The following is a 22,950-nucleotide window of genomic DNA, read 5'->3' as shown; positions in this document are numbered from 1 at the left end:
TAATTCTGGTTGCTAATTCTGGTTGCTAATACAGTATTATGCTTAACAGTGTTGGCAAATAACGTGCAGAAAGACAAAGCTTAAATTAATATTTAAAATAAGTGATAAGTGTTTGGTCGACACTACTTCGTGGTTCAGCCTGTAGCCTTTGAATTACTGGTAGTGGTCATTACATCAGCATTCGAATGTTCAGTTAAGAGCGTTCTAATCACATATTAGCGATCATACAACAATAATTAATATTATTCCTTTCTTATCTCCCTCTTTCACTTCCAGCGGGGCAGGAAAGAGGGCCCTCTGTACAAGTCATCGTCCGGGATGCAGAGCGGAGGAGAGGAGGAGCCTGAAGACGAATCTCACACCCCCCTCCCTCCCCCCATGGAGATCATCAAGGACCCCTCCGCCCAGGACGAGAAGGTACGGGGGCTATGGGGGCACGCTCCCGCTTTTAAATCTGGTCTCTGTTCCCTTCAGTCAGTTTCAACCACGAGGCACAAGTACAATGTCAGCTCCCCCATCCCCAGCTGTTAATAAAGAGGTCTAGCTTATTTAACCTCTGACCCTGGTAGTCTCTCTCCATCAGCAGTGTCATTCAGCACAAGTTCATAACGTGAGCTTCAGCCTCTCCGTGCCCTGGCTGCTAACTAATGAGTATGCTCCTGATTTCTGTTCTAGCCTCAGTCCTGTCACACACGTTAATCCTGTACTTTCTCTGTGCTGTACTTTCTGTTTCTGTCTGTCCCGGTATCAGCAGGAAGATCTGCTCACACCAGCCCAACCTAACACTCTGTTTCCCCACTGTTCCGGTGTCTTCCACTGCTCTTAAGCTTGTTGCTAGGAGACTTTAGAGTCACTTCTGTGTTACTGCCTCAGACAGTTCCAGAGTAAAAAAGTGTTAAAAAATCCAGTGGAATGTAAGGTTTACAGAAGCAGCAGGTATCCAGGCAGGTACTCTAACTCTGTGGTATGTGTGAGGCACCCACAGGCACGTACGGTCTTCTGAAATGTGGTTTGGCTTGTTCACAGTATCCTGTGACCGCTGAATGAAATGGTTAATAGGTTCCCAAAACCTGTTCGACTTGCTCTGGCTCCTTCTGAGAATTATTAGATTTTACCTGTTGTCGGTCAAAACACTGACACCCGTTACTGACTGCACTGGATTGGTGGAGGTAGCTGCTACTGTTGGTCCCCTGAGCTTGACTTATGCCTGCCTTTCCTCCCTGTGCGGGTGCTGGTCTAACTGCCTCTCTCTTTCCTCCCCGATCCCCCTCTCCCCCCTAACACACCCGTCCTATTTAACCGTGCCTTGCAGTCGTCCTCATTGCTTTCCGCGCGTCAGGGTGCGGCTGATGTCCCCAGCGCGGCGGAACTTGTCAGTGCAATAGAAAAATTGGTCAAAACTAAGATGGTAAGTGTGCCTCCAGGCCACCCAAACTAGTTTGCGAGCCTGGTGAGAGAGATTAGAGAAACTTACAAGACCGATACATTTTCATTTTATTTCTTTATTCTTTTCTCTACTGTGGAATGTCTTTGGCCATGCACTACAGAAGTGATCTTCGCATGAGATATACTATTCACTCAAGATTGCTTTATAAAATTTAACATGGGGATTTAAAACCTGTTTTGTGTCCACAGTCCTTTTAGGCTGTTTTTTTCTAGTAGGATGAATCAGTTTCCCTCAGTTATCGTGTAGTTCTATGTACTTGTGTTGTGTCGTGACTTAGAAATCCATTTTCAGATATTGCTTTCTGTTTTAGATTTTTTAGATCGACTTAATACTGGTAATGTGTGGTGGGTTTTCATCATAAAAAGGTTTTTTATATTAATGGGGAAATGTGCTGTAGTTTTCTGAATGCATTTAATTTAATTTGATCATTTTTGTCAGTAATATGGTTTTTGCTGAAGTCATTTTAACAACTAATTTTAATAAATCACGTTGCTACAACGTTACTGCAATTGCACTTTGCAACATTTCCCGCTTTATATTTTAAGAAAGCTGAAAATGTGTCTTTATCAATGTGTGGCCAGACTTTATTTGGCTGGACTTTTCCATGCTTATTTTATTCTTTCAAAGATATTTTTAATTATCTGAATTTTAATTAAGATGCATTTTTGGGTTTTTACATCTAGAGTTTCTGCTCATCACAGATCAGCTTTCTTGCATGCTCATTACAGTACATTTTAATTTTCTTAGCACCCCTGCAACATTTCTCTTGAATTTTTAATGCAGTTCACTTCCTTTGATAAAGACGTACTTTAAATCCATAACATTTGCTGGTAATGTGCATATCCCACATTGTAACAATGTGCCAAGTTGATGATGATACAGTTCCTTTATCCCAAACCATAATTTTGGAAGATCATTTTTTCATCCTGGTAGTGTTATCAGACAGCAAGGCTATCTCTGTCTAGGTCAGTTTAAACTGCTAGTTCACTGGCATGGCATTCACATGAACAGTTCCTCAGTTTTAATTGTTCATATTTCGTAGGCCATCTGCCTGTTTTAATTACAACGAGAGATCGTCCAGTTCCATCTCAGTATACCTGCATTTTTAACAATAGTGTTGTGCAATACTGAATTCTATCTCTGAGGAAGTTCCAGTATGTCTAAAATGTATTGGTTGACTTGCATAAAAACAGCTTATCTAAGATGTTAAGATTGTTCAGAAGTGTCTGCCCCTTTTGGTCAAAGCCCAAGCTTTCCAGTTCAGTGGAAAACATCCTTTAGCATAAATACGGGAATGGGTGTGTGTGTGCCAGCTTTTTTATTTTCATGCCTGCATTATATTTTTGATCATTTCTTTCCTTTCTAAACAACTTTTCTTTCAGATTTGAGCGCCAAGCCCTTGTTTTCAAAAGACGATACAGTCTAACCATTTCAAACTTTTTCAAAGATTTGTGGACCAGCCGTGGCTGTTGTGATTCTCCCCCGTAAGGCAGCTCTGTAAAGCGGATAGCTGTTCCCTAGCGTGCCCTCGGGTCTCCAGCGCGCCGTTGTTTGTGTGATTTGCGTTTGGCCGGTTGCTGAGAGCGGTGTTTTGCGTCTTGTTTCCCGTGACAGACGCTGGATCCGGGGCTGTACCCCAGCATCAGCGGGGTGACCCCAGCGGAGCAGCCTGCCCCTCAGCCCAAAAACCCTGAGATGGAGCAGCGGGCCAAAGCCCTGCGGGGACGCATGTAAGAGCCCGCCCCAGGGATCAGCAACACACAGCCCCCGGTGGCCCCAAACCGCTCTTACACCCTCCCTGTACCTGGGAGTCCGGTGTGAAGACAGCCGGACCAATCAGTAGAACTAATTACCTGGGAGAAAGGAAAACCATCACTGTGTTCAAAACCGCATACTACCTGTGCTTTCATTGAAATGTAGTACGAGGAGTATGCTGCTGTAAGTATGCGGTTTTGAACACAGCGCAGGGCTGGATTTGGATTTCAGGGCCTGAGTCGATGGTCCCTGATCTACACCTTCACACTGATGCCTGCTTTGCAGTAGGACTGTGGCGAAGAAAATGACATCACATAACATTACTGGGTTGACTTTTCTTTCTGGTAAAAGACTTCTTACACAATTTGCCTCACCTCATCAAAACATCACTTTGTTGGTGCATTGAATGAAGGCCTGTAGACTGAAGATTAAAATCTTCCTTTGTCACTCTGCTTTTCAGGTTTGTCCTCAATGAGCTGGTTCAGACAGAGAAGGACTATGTGAAGGATTTGGGGACTGTGGTTGAGGTGAGTGTGAGCGTCTAGATGAATGTAAGACATGCCATTGTATTCCTTCACGAATACACATTTAATGGGGTGACAGACTCCCGCTCTTCGGAAAAAGTGTATCATGACCGATGAGCTGTGTTATTACAGTGAAAATCGAGCATTCATGTTCTGGTAAAATTTGCACATGAATTGCTGCGATTCGTCAGGTTGCAACGTCGCGCTGTGTTATTGCTGCCGCTCAGCTGGGCTCTGATATCCCTGAGCGACTCGATTTGTGTCATGTCTCCTTACTGCGGAATATCACTCGCCTGAGAATTCCCAGGGGACCTCTTACCGCGGTCTCTGTACATTTTGCCTGCATTTCGCTAGTTTCACTAGAGTGTCAAGGACACCGTATTCTCCCTGCGCTACTTAAAAGCATTTGCTAAGCTGCGTTCACTCCTTTCAAATTGCGCCATTTCATGCTTTGCCGAATACGGTTTGTTTTACGCTTACTGAACAACGGGCCGGGTTGGGCTTCATTGATTTTTATGTTGACATGCTGTTTCCCCCCACAGGGGTTTATCAAGCACATGGAAGAAAAGGGGGTTCCTGAAGACATGAAAGGAAAAGACAAGATTGTTTTCGGGAACATCCATCAGATCTATGACTGGCACAGAGAGTAGGCTTTCGATCCGTCTATATCTGACAATAGAGGCGAGGATTTCTGCGTTTGTTGACTGCAGTGAGTATCCAGTAAGAACTGTGTCCTTTTCTTCCAGGTTCTACCTCGGCGAGCTGGAGAAATGCCTTCAAGACCAAGAACTGCTGGCGCAGCTGTTCATAAAACACGTACGTGCATGAACGTTACCGTTTCCTCCACTGATGACCGTCTCTGAGCATAGATTATTAAAACCATGGATGTCCTGAATAGAGTCTCTGTGACTGAGCATAAATTATTAAGACCATGGATCTTCTGAATAGAGTCTGACTGAGCATAGATGATTAAGAGGATGGATATCCTGAATGGAGTCTCTGTGACTAAGCATCGATGATTAAGGGGATGGGTGTCCTGAATAGTGCATACTAGTTTTGCTCCAGACCTTGCCTTAATCAGTCAAGATAAAAACCTGTGTCAAAGTGCTTTATCACCGTCATAATGATTATCAATGTCATGTAATTGTTGTACGTCGCTCTGGATAAGAGCGTCTGCTAAATGCCAAGTAATGTAATGTAATGTAATTGTTTTGTAATGGCTTGCATTATCATTGTCTGGTAATCAGGTGATTTGTTGTGTCAATCAGTCAGACCATTTATTTTGCAAATATACGCCACACAAAGTAATTGTACAGTATCATGTACATTTGTTTGGGTTATTAGCAACTAATTATATTTCGAGTTACACATTAGGTTTACACGCAAAATACCTCAGGCTATAATGTCCAACCTCTTTATCCATTGCTTGAATAGTTTCCCCTTTACCATTACCATTATATCTGTCTACCTTTTGACGCCGGGCCAATGGGCTTCCTCTCTATACTCAGGTTACTAAATCTTTGGGCTGTTCAGAGTCTGCTTTTCCCAATTCCTCCTACTTCCTATTTTCTGTAAAATGTCTATTACATTGTCTCTAACACTGTGCAAATGAAGTTGAATTGAAGTTAATTAGTTAATTTACAAACTAGTTGATATAAACAAGCTTGAGGACTGAGGGATGAACTCTGGAGTGCTCTGTTTTTGTTCTGTTACAGGAGAGGCGGTTGCACATGTATGTGGTTTACTGTCAGAACAAGCCCAGGTCTGAGTTTATCGTCGCTGAATACGACTCATACTTTCAGGTATTTATTTTGCAGTTAACGTAATTGTACTGTATACAGTATCTATATAAAACTAACTGCATAAATACCATCTATTAAATTATTTGTTCATCACAGTGTTGATGTAAATATGATCACTTTCTTTCAAAATAACAGCAAAAGCACTGTGGAAGATGTATGTGGAATTAATGTACCTGAGTATTTGCTTCTTTTTTACCAATTGCAAATATAATTTCATGTTTGTTTTGTCTTGTAGGAGGTGCAGCAAGAGATAAACTCAAGACTATCTATTAGTGACTTTCTCATTAAGCCAATCCAGAGAATAACCAAGTACCAGCTGCTTCTGAAGGTGAAAGCCCTTACGTGTCATTTTTATGAGTACTATGTAATGCCCTAAATTTAGTCGATATGTAGGCCAGCTGTTTGTTTTAAGTCTTGGAGGCCTGGTAGTCAGGGCTTGTACATAAGAATCAAAATCTGTTTAAATATTTAGGAAAATCAAAATTTTTATTAAATCAATTTTGTCTTCTGTCTCCAAGGACTTCTTGAAGTACAGTTCAAAAGCTGGCGTTGACTGTCAGGAAATTGAGGTAAGAACCTCAACAGCTTGTCTTATGCTTGCCTCCTCTACAGTACGCCAAGATTCCGCCATGCCAAATTGTGTTGAGTTAGGTTATTTGGCATACATTTATCAATATATCTTATAATTTCGGATTTATATATATATATCTTTTACAGAAAGCAGTAGATTTAATGTTCCTGGTTCCCAAGCGATGCAATGACATGATGAACTTGGGGCGACTGCAAGGCTATGAGGTATGTATCTCATTGTTATTATTCGTGAAATTCCTTGGACTGTCCATTTCTCAATTATGAATCTGTCTTCAGTGTTGACGTTCTTAAAGGAAGCAAATGAGTTTATGGAAACTGCATGTAGAGCTGTTTTGTATTCCCATTCCCTGCCATTCAAGCAGAGGAAGATTTTGTAACATATTGTGTATTAACGAAGTTTATTAAAGAGTATTGTGTAAATCAATAACCAATTCCTGAGCTGTAATGTCCATGAGGTAAAACATGATCTTGTTTATGTCTTTTACTTTCCAGAACAGTGTCCTTGTGTTTTGTGTTTTTAGTTTTCTGGGGGAGGTGGATGTGGGTTAAGAGATAGGGATAGGGTGGGCATTGCATTAGAATTTAATGCTGAAGATTATCTAACCATGTCAAGGTGACACAGGTGATGGCTTTGTGGAATTTATTTTCCTCTGCACGCCTTAAATATTTCCATGACAGTCAGCAAATATACAATGTCTGACCAAGAAAGATAAGACTTATTGATTACCCGCGGGTAATCTCTAGAAAATTAAGCCTCCGGTTTTCCCACAGCTTGACCTGCTGTATAAGCAATAATCAGTACTTTTATTACTATGTGTGGGAAGAAGCAGCACTGACACACTGACTTACTCTCTGGTGTGAGACAGCAGGCTGGGGTGACTGACGGTTATGCACTCCTTAGTGTTGTGTCAGAGTGATAACTGATAGCAGTTTGCTACTTTGTGTTGAGACATAGAGAGTAGCAAACCACACTTAACGCAGTCTGTATTGACTCTGTTGTGATGACTAATAGTTATTTACTCTGACTGGGGATTTTACTCGCAGAGTATGGAGATGGTGATGACTGACAATTCATCCTGCAGTGTTCATAAACTGATGACTGATTGTGCTTTACGGTGTTGAAGTGATAACTAGGGCGGCCTGTAGCGTAGTGGTTAAGGTAAAGGACTGGGACACGCAAGGTCAGGGGTTCTAATCCCGGTGTAGCCACAATAAGATCCGCACAGCCGCTGGGCCCTTGAGCAAGGCCCTTAACCCTGCATTGCTCCGCTTAGTCTAATCAACTGAATCAACTGTACGTCGCTCTGGATAAGAGCGTCTGCCAAATGCCAATAATGTAATGTAATGTAATGTAACTGACACTGCTTTACAGTAAAAAGTGACAACTTGTAGTAAGGCAGTAGTGTTGAAGTGCAGTAGTGGCTGGCTGTCATTTGCTCTTCAGTTCTTTACAATGGATAACTGCCAGCAATGTTCTCTGCTACTCGAAGACATTTCCAAATGTTTTGCAACCGTTAAACGAATTTGGAGAGGACTGACCCGGTTTCCGCTCTCCCCTCCCCAGGGGAAGCTCACCAGCCAGGGCAAGCTGCTGCAGCAGGACACCTTCTTCGTGACGGAGCAGGATTCGGGCGTCCTGTCCCGCAGCAAGGAGCGGCGGGTGTTCCTGTTCGAGCAGATCGTCATCTTCAGCGAGCTCCTCCGCAAGGGCTCGTCCACGCCCGGCTACCAGTTCAAGAAGAGCATCAAGGTCTGAGCGCTTACGGTCAGACGCCTCGCGTTCAAGCACCTTAGCCTCTAGGCCAGGGGTGGCCAACCCTGGTCCTGGAGAGCCGCAGGGTGTGCTGCCTTTCATTGTTACTCAGCAGTTAATTGATTAATTAAAGCAGTTGATTATACAGTTAAGTCGACTCATCTGGTTCCTGGCTCTGAATCGGTTGCTGATTTTATGGTGAAAACAAAAGCCAGCACACCCTGCGGCTCTCCAGGACCAAGGGTTAGCCACCCCTGCACTAGGCTATAGGCTGCACCTACCTCCGGCTGTTTTACTGACATGCTGGATATATAAATATCCAAAGCCATGTAGGTGGGCTTTTGTTTGTGTAGAAAGCACCAGTATTCTACTTGAGGGATCAATTGGTATTCTGTTGGCTCTAAGAAGATCAAGTGGTGAGAATTTTTGCATACTGCAGCACAGTCAAGCCATCGGCATTTCACTAATAGTGGCTGATTGCTAATAATAGTGGCTGACTGTTGTTTGTTGATATTTTATTGATATTACTTGTTTTGAAATGATTTGTATATTCTGTTTGAAGGTGAGCTTCTTGAGTATAGACTCAAATGTGGACAACGACCCCTGCAAGTTCATCCTCTTCTGTCGAGGTTCGTCGGAGCGTTTCACCCTTCAGGCAGCCAATCAGGAGATAAAGCGGGTCTGGATCCAGCAAATTAACGACCTGCTGGACGCCCAGAGCGACTTCCTGTCAGGTAAAAGACCAAGAGAAGTCATCCAAAAAAAAAAAAGAAAAAGAAAATTGCAATGGGGAATTTTAAATCAAATATAGATGATGTAAAAAAAACTTTATATATAAAGGTTATAGCACCTGCCAAAAAGGCACGTTTCAAAAAGAAGCTCAAATCATACCGTAACCACCATGGGCTATCCTGATGATTAGGTACCCAGAATTTATGGTTTTGTTCTCGTTTTACCTTCAATGTCTCTGTGTATTGTGTAATGTTCTTTTAGACCCCAGAAAGAATAGCTGCATTGACTAATGGGGATCCGTATAATAGATAAATAAACAAACCTCTTCACCGATGTGATTGAAACCGGTCTTGTGAAGTGGTTTGTTTACTTATCTATTATAAGGATCCCCATTAGCTGATGCTTTGACAATCAGCTGTTCTTCCTGGGGTCCGAGACAACATTATACAATACACAGAGACATACACAATACACAGAGACACTTCACCAATATGATTGAAACCGGTCTAGTGAAGTGTACACTGGGGTTTTTAAGCCTTAAATGAGCTCTGTGGTGACTGCTCACCCTGCCTCCTCCCCACAGCCCTACAGTCTCCCATAGAGTACCAGAAGAAGGAGGGGGGCGGCTCTCACTCCCTCACCCGAATCCCGTCGGGCAGCGGGCGGTCCGGTCAGCCCAACAGCAGGCCCCACTCCTCCACCTCGGTGGGGGCCGAGAAGCCCCCCATCTCAGGCCGCTCCTCCACGCCTCTCAAGCAATCTACCTCTAACGGCAGCCCCTGCTACGAGCCTCAGAAACAGGGCGAGCGCATCGAGTCTGGCAGGGTGAGTCCTCTCAGTCAGCCATATTTACTCCTGTAAACAAATACGATCATTAATAATCTACTGAATTTATATAGCACATTTCAAAGTTCAAAGTTCAAAATGCTTCACAACTAATAATAAAAAAAATTAAAAAACAGATAAAAATGATATGACCTCAATTGCAAGTGGGCAAGTGTAGCACATTTAAGCAAGCGTGAGTTTCTGTTCAATACTGTGTATAGTGTTGCCAAATATTATATAACCGAGCAGGTTAGTAAGAGCTGTTAATAGAAATGTATAATGCTTTTTGAAATAGGAAGTTTGAAGTAATTTCAGTCCAAATCTAAAATAATACCTGTTGTTCTATGTGATAATTCTCAATATATATACATATTGTTCTTTAATGAAAACTGTTGCATAACTCTGATATCGGACAGCACTGCTGAACCATAGTTCCTTCAGACCACTGTGTCTCCAGCCGTTGACTACACCACCTGATTCCACTAAATATTTTACCCCCTTGGTTTTAGGAAGTAAGCTCATTAGTGAAATCTGGTGGTGTAATGCATGGTTGGAGTCAATATCTCAGAGGACCTGGAGTTGAGTATCCCTGGTATAGTCATGAAGCTATTTCCAGCTGAAAAAGCTCGGAGTTGAAGCACAGGCTGCTTACAGCTAAAAGGCTCAGAGTTGGAGCGCAGGCAGGGCTGAGTGAGCATGTTTGTAACGTGCCACGCCCACGTACGCGTGTCCCCCTCTCGCCCCCTGCCGCAGCACGACGGGGCCGGATGTAACGGGATGTCCTCCACCATGATGGTGACCCAGGACTACAGCGCACTGAAGGAGAACGAGATCTGCGTCATCCAGGGAGAGATGGTGCAGATCCTGGCCACCAACCAGCAGAACATGTACCTGGTGTACCGGCCTGCCAACAGCCACTCCCCCGCTGCCGAGGGCTGGCTGCCGGGGGACATCCTGGGGCCGCTCAGTAAAACGCTCTTAGACAATGCTGACGGCAGCATCAAGTAAGTGTCCCTCAGTCCACCCCACCCCACCCCACCCCTCACTGGAGCACTGTTGGGATTGTACTGAGATGCTGAGCTTGCCCCCTCCCCGAACCCCCCCCCCCCCTCCTCCTCCTCCTCCCCCCCCGGAACAAACAAACTCCTAAATGCTGGATCTCTGCCCAGGGGAAGTCTGACATCTCTTCTTGTTAATATGTGTAAAAAGGAGAAAAAAATACCGACAGAACAGAAAACCGTAGGCTACAGTAATTTCATAAATAAACTGAAGCGAATGAAAAGGACCGTAGAGCCGTGACCCGTTTCGTGTAGAGAACCTACGAGGAAGCCTGATCTTACATCCATGTGGAACTGACTGGTCTGGACGATTGTTTCAGTTTTCTTTCGTTTCTAACACCCCTTTTTGTTTTTGTTTTTTAAAATATTTTTTTGCTCAATAAAATCGCCTTGTGACAGATGGCTTATTTCTCCAAAACGGAGAGAGTTTATGTTATTGTCTATGGCAATTTGTTTGTACAGCTTGTATTGTTTTCCTTATTTTTATTTTATTTTCAGAAAAATACGATTTCCTTTATTTTGATTTGTCGTTCTCCGATATGTTGGCAGTTTACTGTAAACAATGTTTTCTGTTTGTTTATCAATTCTCTCTCCAGTACATTCCTGTATAAAGTCTTTTGCACTATTTAAAAATAACTCATGAATGAATGAAATCAGGTTGTGCAATACAACGATAGTCACAATGTTTATCATTGTACTTCTAATGTTACCGATAATTTTAAATGTATTATTTTGAATATGTAAAATAAATTTTTGACATGAGCATGATTTAACAAAGCAAAGTAAGTTGAGCTTGTTTCGCTTGAGGAAAATCATCCGTGGCTATGTTTAACAGTGGTGGATAATACGGCTGCAGTTAGACTGCAATTCCCCAGCAAACCCCTCTGCTCTTTTACGATTAGACATAGTTGGAAATCTGTATCACTTTTATTCCAAATTCGAAATGTAAGGATGAACAAATATGTAAAAGCAGTCATATTATGTTGATTTCGATTTCTAAATCTTTAGGTGTTGAAATAAATTAAATATCTTTTTTTGTATCTGCAATAGTTGTGCTTCTTAGTTATTGTTGCAGATGAAATATTCCTCCTTAAGTTAAAAAAAAATAGATAAAGTTAAATGTTTCATTGTGACTGACCATTCATTTCCTTTAACTATTTCTAAGTTGTGGACTACATTAAAGTTGATCATTTCTCCTCTTGGAAAAGTGATTGTGTATGTATCTTTTTTAAGTTAAAAAGGCCCCCTTGGGTAAATATTTTTTAAATCAAAAATTATTAAATTTACAACAGTATTTCAACAATGCACTGGTTATGAACTTATTGTTTCTTTGTTTTTTTTTTTGTTTTTTTTTCACTTTATGTTCACTTGTTTTGTTGGTCTTGCAGTATGTTTAGTTAGTTTCTTTTCTACTAACCACACTGGTCCTCAACAGAAGTCATTTGTGTACAAAGCAGCTTCATTCAGCCTGTTTGAGTGTAAAGTCAAGCATCTTGCACGTCCTCCGAGTGGACACATTTCTGCTGCTTTCACACAAATTGTTTCCACTATGGTGTAAGAGTACGGAGAGGTAATACACATACACTAAAAACACAATGCACAGTAAAAGCATACTGTAAACCCATTTTAAATGGGACTGGGATATCATCAACCTTGTGGTCTATAGGTATTGCCATCAGTTCCTATATGTTTGGGATATTCACCTACAGTATTTGTCACTATTACTGTTCATTCAATATTCACATTTGCTTTTTCAAACAAAACAAAATATATTTTGTCTGTTTTGGAGGTCTTAAGTTTCAAAAGATTTGAAACTTTTTTTTATTTTTTATATGGTTGGCGTGCCCCTCCCTCTCCCCTCCACCCTCCTCCCTGTCCTGATGTGATTGGTGCCCTTGACTGACGCGTTTTTTGGTACGACAGGAAATCTCTCTCGTGGCACACCCTGCGCGTGAGAAAGCGAGCAGAGAAGGAAGGCGCTAGCAAAAGTGATGCAAAAGTCGAGAACGGACTGCGTAAGCCCAAGGAGGTTTTGACCACCAAGGTCACTGTTAAAGTGAGTAAGTGGGCATCGAGGACTGCCCGGTGTGCCAGCTGTGTGTTAAAGCCGCAAACGCCGTGGAAAACGAAAGCACCTTCAATATTTACTTTCCTTTTCCGTTTTTTATGCATGTTACTAACAAATGCCGCTATTTGACTGGCAAGTTTTGTGACTAGCTCCGTATGTAGTGGTGTTATCGAGTTGCTAACAATTTCTCGTTTGCCGTAGACAAATTGCAATGCATTTCAGTCGTGGAACCTTCAACAAAAAAAAATGCTGTTATTTTAGTAGTGTGTGTGTGTTTTTCTGTTTTAAATTATTATTTAAATTAATGTTTCTTTATTATTATTATTTTGTGCGTTTGCCACTCACAACGTCCTTTTGGCCCCTGGGTGTAAGCAGCATGGTTTGCCAGTCTCACCTGGTTCAGCCTTGAACACACTGGAACTGCCACTCATGTAACTGAGACCCTTGGAGTCTGTCTTAATTGAATCTAATATGACATACTGTAGTTATACTAAGTTACTTGATAATTATGCCGTAGTATCACTTGTGCAATTAGGCTCTGAAAACTACAGTCCCCATATAACGGTTACTCTTTCCGGTATGGTGATGCCTCCATTTTCTGAATTGAGTGGCAGTTTCAGGAAAAGATTAGGTTTTTGGTTAAATAATATAATAAAATAATAAATGCTGTTATTGTCTGCAGTATTTGTGGAAGAATTGTAAGAATTTTAATTCTTTTAAATGCCGGATTTATACAAAGATTTTCTGCCCTTAATTCAACATACAGCACCATAAATAAGACCACCATTTTAGCTTCTATAAATACACATACATTACACATACAAGATATACAGTTTATAATCAAATAAAGTGCAAAGCTGTTTATTTAATATATATGATTAAAGTTCTCTAATAATAGTGAAAAAAAAAATTCAATTGAATATTTCTTTTGTGACTGTAAAAAACATTGCGTACCATATCTGTTTTGCAGATGTGTATTGTATTAGGTACTGTGTTGTCTCTATGTAATATTTTCTTTTTCTTTGTGCCCTGGTATTGTTTCTTATTTCCCCACGACAGTGCATTCATATTAACTTGTCACTATGCTCAATGGTTCCCAAGCAACCGATGTCAGGAGAATCGTGTTCTGTTCCACAGTCTCAATTCAGGCCTTCGGTCTTAATCTGATAGCTGACAAAATCTTAGTACGTGACATATAATAAATTAGATTTGAGCAATGCATTTTTCCTTCTTAAGAGTTAGAGTTCAAACTGGCAACAAATGCACTGTGCATTGGGTGGGCTGTCCCTTCCTCTCCTGATGACCTCTGACCTCCAGTTTGGGAACCAATGGGCTGCTGCGATAACTCTAATTTTGCTTTTTCTCATTCCATACCACAGGAGTCTCACAGCTCAGAGGAGTCAGATTGTGATGAGCTAGACCCCAAAACTAGCATGGAGGTAGTAATGTATACCATCTCATTCATGCATGCTGCCCATTCGACACTGCAGGTTTTCACTCTTCCACTATTAAACTGTGGGGTCTCTGTTCGGTAACACTGTCCTGGATATGACTCGTAGTTATAGAGGTTGTGCACACAACAAGAAGAGCTGTGTCCAAAACCGCCTCCTAACTACTGTACTTTCTACTAAACATGCTGCCTACCGCCTAAAGCAATGCTTGTCCGAAACTGCAAATTGAGTACACTTGATGAGAAAGTTAAGTAGGCGAAATATTCTCTAAAGGTACTGTCCTGAATATCCCCAGAGAATGTGCATACAGTATTTCTGTGGGTTTTGCAGAGTATATATTCTTGGAGCACACTTTTCAGCAAGTGAACCATACTTTTTCAGAAGACCCACAGAGAGGAAGAGGAGGCCATCTTTGGGTCCAAACACAGTCCAATAAATCAGAGAGGAAAAGAGGGGCCACAAATCCACGTGATCAAATTCACTTTAGCACATTCACTTCAGCACATTCACTTTAACGCCTTCACTTTAGTACATTCACTTTAACACATTCACTTTAGTACATTCACTTTAGCACATTCACTTTAGTACATTCACTTTAGCACATTCACTTTAGCACATTCACTTTAAGGCCTTCACTTTAGCACATTCACTTTAGCACATTCAATTTAGTACATTCACTTTAGTACATTCACTTTAGTACATTCACTTCCCTTGCAGTCTTTCCTCGAGGGAGGGATGTCCCCGACTAACCTTGTGACGTGCCACAAGCAAACTTAACAACAGGTGCTCATAGCTCATAACCGGGAGCAGAGACAAACAAACCAAAATGGAGCTGAAAGGCTCTCGCAGCCTATACAACATACTAAATGTTACCTGATAGCGACCTCGGCTCCGTGCGCAAGTATTTTCTTTTTCCGTTGGATGACTTTGGAATGTTCCTGAATAATTCATAACCACCCTAGCTTATTTTTAGTGATGATAAAAGCACACCGGCCTGTCCTATAAATCACTAGTGAGTAACAGAAAAATGTAGGCTAGAGTATCTGAGTAAAATTATCAGTTCTTGACCCGCCCACCCTTCAACATGTGCTCATGAATTATTCACAAACCCCTGATTTCCTCCTTTAAAATGATCACCTCTTCCCTTCGCAAGCCCACCGATTCGCTCCTCTCTTCACGCCCGGAACATTGCTTTGTGGGATTTCCCTTCTTCGTGGAAGCTTGAATTGTATACCCTTGTCGGGTGGGATGAAGAATGAGGGAGCAGTATAATATATAATTGCTCCCTCCTCTTTCATAATTCAGAATCCAACCCCACTTGGCGTGGCCTCCTTATTTCATCCTGCCATTTTGGGAATTCCCCTGTTGAAGCAAGGGAAGGGAAACGTCAGGAAGAAAGCACAATTTGGATTGGTATCCAGCCAGGAGTGGTTTATTACAAGGGCAGACATCTTACAACACTTCCACAGTATCATTGGACATTAGTATGTAGGTTATGTTGGACACTAGATTACTCAAACACACTCAACTCAGTGCCAGATGTACCTGGGTGCTGGTCCTACAAACAGTATAAAGTCAATGCGATAAAGGGCCGCACTACCATTACAAATATTTATTTATTGCATGTGTAATTGCACAAACTGATATGTCTACATAATATTAATTTGATACCCCCTTTTACTGGTTGTATTTATATTAGATATTGCATTTTGTTTTCATTGTTTTAGAAAAATATTGTTAATTCACAATCTTTTTTTTATTTGTTCAGTTGATGTTGCCTTAAATCTGATTGTTACTGAAGTGCAGATCCTTAGACTGCATAAACTGGATTGCCTCTATAAGGAAAGCTGCAGATGGTTTAAACATTTTGGGCAGGTTTCACAGAGACACCTTAATCTTAATCCTGGACAAAATTGAGTTTATTTTTGCACATTGATTTATTTCAAGGTTTTTTTTACTTTGCAAGTGAAAGTGTGGTTTGATTGGATGCCATGTGATGCCTTGTTGGCTTATGTGAAGACCAGAACTATATTCTCACATAAAAACATAACATAACATAATGGCCATTCAGCCCAGCAATACTTGCCTTCCTACTGCATGATTGTAATGATTTTTACAAGGCTTTACTGCCCCCTGATGGTCATATTCAGAACTCGCATCATATAATGATGCATCACATTTCATTGAGGGATAACGAGCTAAATAAGCCTGATATGGCATGCACACTGAAGACTGTACAGACTCAAAAACACTGTCAGGAAGAGCTCAATTTAATCTATTTAAGCGTGCAGACTACTCTGTGTATAGGAACATCTGTTCCTTTGATACCTTTGACATAGGCAACATGTCTAAAAATGTCTTGTGCAGAAACACTTGAGGTATGTATATCTATCAGTCCGCAGTACAGTAACATTTAATCAGTGATTCAGATTTTATTTAAAACATTTACCACAGCCTAACAATGTTTTTTTCTTTGCAGTTACTGAATCCAAATTTTATACAAGAAGGTAAGATTTAAAGATCATTCAGTCTGCTTTGTTATTAAATCGTTATTTTCAGATGTATTGGTGTAGATGCGATTGATGTGGAAAAGACCAATTAAACCAAAATGACATTTTGCGGCAAAAGGGTAGCAAATATTTAGGCAAAATTTCTGCAAATAAAGAAATTTTGCTGAAAGCTTTTTGTGTGACTTTGTTACCCAAGTGGCCCCGGAGTTCCTGATTCCTCTTGCTGATGTGACGTGCGCATTTGGAGAGACTGTTGTCTTGTGTTGCAAAGTCTGCGGACGTCCAAAGCCGAACATCACACTGAAGGGACCAGATCAAAGCCTGGTCGTCAACAACAGTCGTTTCACCATAAACATCAGGTATGGAACGAAACAAAGTGACACATTAAAGGCACGCTGCAGCTACTCTGACGAATGAATGACAGGCGTGACGGTATTGTCCATACGCAGTTTTCTCTCGGTGCTTGAACTTCCGGAAAAAACATTGGCTCACGCGGCAAATCTAAATAACTTTCACCTTATACACGGATAAGTTAATCGCAGCCTACAGCAGCGATTTCTGCTTGTCCGTGTCAAGGCTGTGGGAAGTGGGGGAGAGAGTGGGGGACCTTGTTGATTACGAGGGAATGTGTGTGGCTTGTTTCTGATAGCGCGGGCCCAGGAGGCTGACGCAACTAATTTCCAGAGACAGGTTGCTGGATGGAGCCGGAGGGGCTTTCTTAAAACGCTTCCACGAAGGCTTGCATTTCCCGATTGAGAAGTCGACGCACTGCAGCTTTGGGGCAAATTGAAGGGAGCAAATTGGGGTTTTGACAGAGTTGAACGAGAGCAGATGCAAGCCGTCGTCGCGCCGAGTCACGGACCGCCCTAGGTTCCGAATGTAGTGACAGGCTGTCGGATCCACCACGGTCGGATGACACGGGATAATAAAGCGTTTAGTGTTGACAGCAGAGCACAGAGAGGCCAGCGTACGCCACTGGAATCTGTGTGTTATTTATAGCATTGAATATGAATTAGAAAATTGTGTCTAATACAGGCTTAGCCTAGTATAATCACTTTGTCCTCGGGACATATTCGGGGAAATTGATTGTTTACTAAAAAAGCACCTGGTTATACTTTCTGGATGTCCCTTCAAGTTATTTACTTCATCAGTGCGTGGAATCCTGTTTCTTAAAAAGCAACCTTGTTCTTTTTCATTGTAAGGTGGCTAAACCGACACACCTTGAGCTCCTTTTTTTCTGTCCCTGTTTCCAGGGAAACAGGGGATATTCTGCTGAAGATATGCAACCTGATGCCCCAGGACACGGGCATCTACACCTGCGTGGCGATTAACGACCACGGAACTGCCTCCTCCTCGGCCTCCATTAAGGTGCAAGGTAGGTGGACGAGAGCGTTGAAGGTTGAGGTGTGAGATGTTTGTAAAATGGCCGACGGGCTGACGAAACGCTCTCCCTTGTGGGCAGGTATCCCAGCAGCCCCGGCGAGGCCGGTAGCTCAGGAGGCTAGCAGCACGGCCGTGATTGTGCACTGGCTCCCCCCGGCCAGCTCGGGGAACTGCGCCGTGTCCAGCTACACTGTGGAGTACCGGCAGGAAGGTAGGCCTCTCCCTGACCCATTACATTACATTTAGCAGACACTTTTATCCAACGTGACATACAAAAGTGCATATCAAGGTCATAGAACACAACCAAACAGGTCGGATAAGGTACAATTCGCATCTGATCGGTAGTCAGGCCATGAAGGTAAGACTAGTACATAAGGTATATTAGGCCAAGTCTGGAACAACATACCAAGACATCTACAATTTACAGAACTACAGTACTGGGAAATACAAATTTGGAAGTCCTGGATGAAGGTGTGGGGCGACATGGCTCAGGCAGTAAGAGCAGTCGTCTGGCAGTCGGAGGGTTGCCGGTTCGATCCCCCGCCCGGGCTGTGTTGAAGTGTCCCTGAGCAAGACACCTAACCCCCAAATGCTCCTGACGAGCTGATCAGCGCCTTGCATGGCAGCCAATCGCCGTCGGTGTGTGAGTGTGTGTATGAATGGGTGAATGAGAAGCATCAATTGTACAGCGCTTTGGATAAAGGCGCTATATGCCAACCATTTACCATTTACCAAGGTGAAAAATACAAGGGGCTAAAGATTCTTCGTGGCCCTGACCTGTTAAATTACATTTTATTTAGCAGAAACCTTTATCCAAGATGACATACAAAGTGCATTTCAAGGTCATTAGAACATGCAGAGCAGCTCAGATAAGCTACAGTTCACAAAGAATCACTTGTACAACCATAAACAGAATTTCCTGTACACATGGCAAATAGGCCAAGTAAGGAATTAGGATGAACTACATTAGCAAGGAATACAAATGCAAATACAATGTAAATACAACTACCTTAGACTACAAAGTACAACAAGGGGATAGAAATTCAGACCGTTGAATAAACTAATAGCAATAAGTCAAGGTACAGAGTGAAGAGATGGGTCTTCAGTCTGTCACCCTCTCTCTCTCTCACCATGGCCCTGAACAGACCTGGGAGAGGCTTCATGAACGAGCGAACAGGCGCTGTGTTTTGAGGTGCTGCTGTTTGGTGACACATCACAGATGCTCTGATGAGTCCGATCTATTCTGTGGATTGGCAGACACAACGGTCATGAGAAGATTAATGCTGTGCAAAATCCACTCCATATCTATACTGCCTGATACTCTGTAATGTGACTGGTGTTATGGTCCATGCTATACCAGTACGTTTACCTGTAATAGGTTTTTTCCCTATGGTCTCCTTGTGTAATTGCATGTAATAGGTCATATTTTATGACCACCTTGTGTATTTTCCTGTAATAGGTTCTGTTCTATGGTCACCTTGTGCATTTGCCTGTAATAGGCTATGGTCACACTGTGTGCTTTTCTGTAATCAACTTTATTTTCTTCTTGACTGTGATTGGTCCTGCTCTTCTATCATCCTGCACGCTTCACTCTGATTGGCTGTGCAGACTCCCTGGTGTGGCAGCAGTCGGTAGTGGTCACTACAGGGGATATGTGTGTGAAAATCGAGGAACTCATTCCAGGAGGGCATTATCAGTTCCGGGTCAGCGCCAGCAACCCCTGGGGGGTCAGCCCGCCCAGCGAACCCTCCAACATGGTGACCTTGCCAAGCGGGAGTAAGTGACATCCGTCTCCACCACAATGCCAGAGTGACAGTCGTTACCACCAATCACTGTGCCAGAGTGACATCTGTTACCACCAGCCAGTGTCAAAGGCCAGGAACCCCATACATGGATTCAGACAATGCACCCTGCATCATAACACAAAACAAGTTGTCCTTTAAACCTTAAACGCTTGCCACCTTTTGGAGTCTCGGTGATGTCAAACATTATGCAATGGGGAAAATGTCATGTACTTTTGAAAAATAAAGATTGTTTAATTTATCTCTGAAGATTCATATGACGGGACGGGTATTCAGTGGAAAGACAACTTTGAAGCAACTTTCACTGAAGTCAGCGAGATCGGAAGGTAAAGTTGTTTTCATTGTTAAAGATGATTAAATTATAACGGTTCAGCAAACACACAATGTTGGTGCTTTTTCTGCACGTGTTCATCTTTGTATTGGTAAGCTGTCTTTTTTCTTCTTCTTTTTTGTCTGCTGCAGTTAATTAATTGTACATTAAGGTTTTATGTCTATTTGGCTTGAATAAAATGGCCAAATGTAGTTTCACGCACTTAAGGTTTTGTTAGTTTCACGTGTACAGTCACGCTACATCCACGACCCTCCCTGCTGTGCTGTTCCAGGGGCAGGTTCGCCGTGGTGAAGAAGTGCCTGAACAAGGTGTCCAAGAAGGAGGTGGCGGTGAAGTGCATCGCCAAGAAGATGCAGAAGAAGGAGCAGGTGGCTCACGAGGCGGACATCCTGCGTCACGTCCAGCACCCGCAGCTACCGCAGCTCCTCGATACCTACGAGTCGCCCGCCTCCTTCCTGTTGGTTCTGGAGCTGTAAGCGCCATCTTGCGTTGTCGGCGTAGTTTCTCATGATTCGCATTATGTGCGGTACTCGCGAAACGGCAGAACGTTTACACTTGAGCAGCAGGTTGCATTGGTTTCCGGTATTAAATATAAAGTATTTTTGAATATTTAATTACTGATAAAGTATACAGGTATCGTCAATCCTCTTCCAATTGTGTCTTATCATACTGCTCCATTTCGCTTTTTTAAAAACAGGAAGCGAGCTAATATTATACTAATTACCGTTAATTCACGTCATATCGCTTGTCATCCAATCGTTTTCTGTGTGGTCTATGCGCACAGTGGTTTCCAACTACGCGCTTTTCAATTATTGAGGAGGAACGCAACAGCTACTTACCATTAATATTCGGATCCAGTTTAGACCGTCTGGAGGATACATATAAAAGGTTTAATGTGTGTGATAACTAAGGATATAACTCCTCAAGAGTGTGTTTTTATTACTTAGATTAATCTTTAGCTTGCACAACTCCGTAGTCTCAACACCCAATGCATCAGAATGTGCTCCCATGGACCCATACAGTATGATGCATTGTTGCATCCTATGATTATGTACTCATAATATTGTTTTTATTATATATCTATATATTTTAGCCTGACAACATCTGCAGATTAAAATCATGTACCTAAATTTGGCAAGGCACATTGATGTAGTGACTGATGTCTTCCTTACTGGGCATTTTCCCTGTTAACAGAACGAGTTCTGAGGATAGTCCCTGTGTTGCGATGTGCCTTCCTCCTCCAAGGTTTGATGTAAAGGTAACTTCTGTGTCTGTGTTCCAGCCTGGAAGACGGGCGGTTGCTGGACTACCTGGTGGCCCACGATGAGCTGATGGAGGAGAAGGTGGCCTTCTATGTGAAAGACACCCTGGAGGCCCTCAGCCACCTCCACACCTGTAAAGTAGCACACCTGGACGTAAAGGTGAATGTACAATGTCTCTTTTTAAGGTGCAGTGAAAGTGCCCCATTAGAGAATGTATGTACCACATTTTTGTGACAGCGCTTAGTCACCTTGGCTACTACACACACCCATGTGTCCCCTTGTTGAAATTAGTTTCTTGTGTTAATGCAAGGTTTCTTGACTACAAGATATATTCACTGCAGATTTTTTGTTGATCTGCCGGCAGCCTATAGCCTAGTGGCTAAGGTGCTGGTGGTTCAAGCCTCCTTGTAGTTATGATAAGATCTGTGTAGCTGTGGGCCCTTGAGCAAGGCCCTGAACCCCACATTGCTCCAGGAGGGATAGGCCCCTGTTTAGTCTAATCAACTGTAAGTCTTTTTGGAGAAAAGCAGCAGCTAAATAACTGTAATGTCATGTCATTCCGTAAACATTGTGTCTTATGTCTGTTACCAGCCGGAGAACCTTCTGGTGAACCTCCATGTCCCTGTCCCGTGTGTGAAGCTCATCGATTTCGGAGATGCGGTCCAGGTGTCGGGCCACCGCTATGTGCACCTTCTTTTGGGGAACCCGGAGTTTGCGGCCCCGGAGCTGATCCAGGGGGCCCCGGTGTCCCTGAGCACGGACGTGTGGAGCGTGGGGGTACTGGCCTACGTCATGCTGAGCGGGGTCTCCCCCTTCCTGGACGAGAGCCTGGAGGAGACCTGCGTCAACATCTGCCGGTGCGACTTCTGCTTCCCCGACGACTACTTCCTGGGGGTAAGCCAGGCGGCGCGAGACTTCATCGGCTCGGCCCTCCAGGAGGACCCCCGAAAACGGCCGGGGGCGGCCTCCTGCCTGCAGCACCCCTGGGTGAGCGCCCACAGCGGGGAGCACTCCAAGAGCCCTCTGGACACGGGGCGGCTGGCCTCCTTCATCGAGAGGAGGAGGCAGCTGAACGACGTCAGACCCGTCACCAACATCAAGGGCCTGGTGACCAGCAGCATGGGACACACCCTGTGAGGACTGGGCTGAGGGGTCATGCGCTGGCCCACTTCCCAACCGTCCCGAATTTTGAGAAAAACGGGGACGGGGGGGGATCCTTCACTCCATCCGGACCAGGGGTAGGCCACCCCAGGTTTAGGTTCATGGGTTTGAGCCAGGTGTTGATATGGAAGTGGAAGTTTGTCCATCGATCCCTTATCTAACCTGCCTATTCCTGGTCACAGCCGAGGGATGGGGGGTGGGGGGGGGGCTGGAGCCTGTCCCAGCATGCATTGGGTGGGAGGCAAGAATACACCCTGGCCAGTCCATCGCAGGGCACACACACCATTGAAGTGGCTTTCACTATCTCCCATTAACTCACCTGAAGAAGAAGCTTTACTGTGCCAAGTGTCATTCACAGCACATCATGCACTTATCCTTTAAAGGAGGTTGATCCTGGAGTGACACAGCGATTTCTGCTTCTCTTCTGTCTGAGCTTGATCGCACAGTCTAATGAATTAAGAGTCTGGCTCTGAATATTCACAATCTGAATGATAG

The 22,950-nt window shown here is 43.2% G+C and overlaps 1 protein-coding gene across 1 annotated transcript in view; it reads left to right on the top strand.

The window, feature by feature from the left end:
• The window catches only part of kalrna (kalirin RhoGEF kinase a), a 165,972-nt gene extending 143,384 nt beyond the window's left edge, over positions 1–22,588 (top strand). Inside the window, exons 36-60 of the mRNA XM_061225614.1 lie at positions 277–417; positions 1,313–1,408; positions 3,062–3,177; positions 3,663–3,729; positions 4,269–4,372; positions 4,473–4,542; positions 5,442–5,528; positions 5,764–5,856; positions 6,047–6,097; positions 6,246–6,323; positions 7,684–7,869; positions 8,435–8,606; positions 9,188–9,429; positions 10,183–10,433; positions 12,411–12,543; positions 13,935–13,994; positions 16,486–16,513; positions 16,713–16,875; positions 17,770–17,891; positions 17,979–18,110; positions 19,508–19,675; positions 19,952–20,027; positions 20,304–20,504; positions 21,315–21,453; positions 21,886–22,588. Of these exons, the coding sequence (XP_061081598.1) occupies positions 277–417; positions 1,313–1,408; positions 3,062–3,177; positions 3,663–3,729; positions 4,269–4,372; positions 4,473–4,542; positions 5,442–5,528; positions 5,764–5,856; positions 6,047–6,097; positions 6,246–6,323; positions 7,684–7,869; positions 8,435–8,606; positions 9,188–9,429; positions 10,183–10,433; positions 12,411–12,543; positions 13,935–13,994; positions 16,486–16,513; positions 16,713–16,875; positions 17,770–17,891; positions 17,979–18,110; positions 19,508–19,675; positions 19,952–20,027; positions 20,304–20,504; positions 21,315–21,453; positions 21,886–22,431 (3,522 nt within the window). The 3' untranslated portion in view covers positions 22,432–22,588. The remainder of the gene's footprint in view (positions 1–276; positions 418–1,312; positions 1,409–3,061; positions 3,178–3,662; positions 3,730–4,268; positions 4,373–4,472; positions 4,543–5,441; positions 5,529–5,763; positions 5,857–6,046; positions 6,098–6,245; positions 6,324–7,683; positions 7,870–8,434; positions 8,607–9,187; positions 9,430–10,182; positions 10,434–12,410; positions 12,544–13,934; positions 13,995–16,485; positions 16,514–16,712; positions 16,876–17,769; positions 17,892–17,978; positions 18,111–19,507; positions 19,676–19,951; positions 20,028–20,303; positions 20,505–21,314; positions 21,454–21,885) is intronic.
• Positions 22,589–22,950: the final 362 nt, after the last annotated feature.

This window comes from Conger conger, chromosome 17, assembly GCF_963514075.1.
Source record: "Conger conger chromosome 17, fConCon1.1, whole genome shotgun sequence".
NCBI classification, from domain to species: Eukaryota; Metazoa; Chordata; class Actinopteri; order Anguilliformes; family Congridae; genus Conger; species Conger conger.
This window is presented reverse-complemented; position numbering and strand designations above follow the sequence as displayed.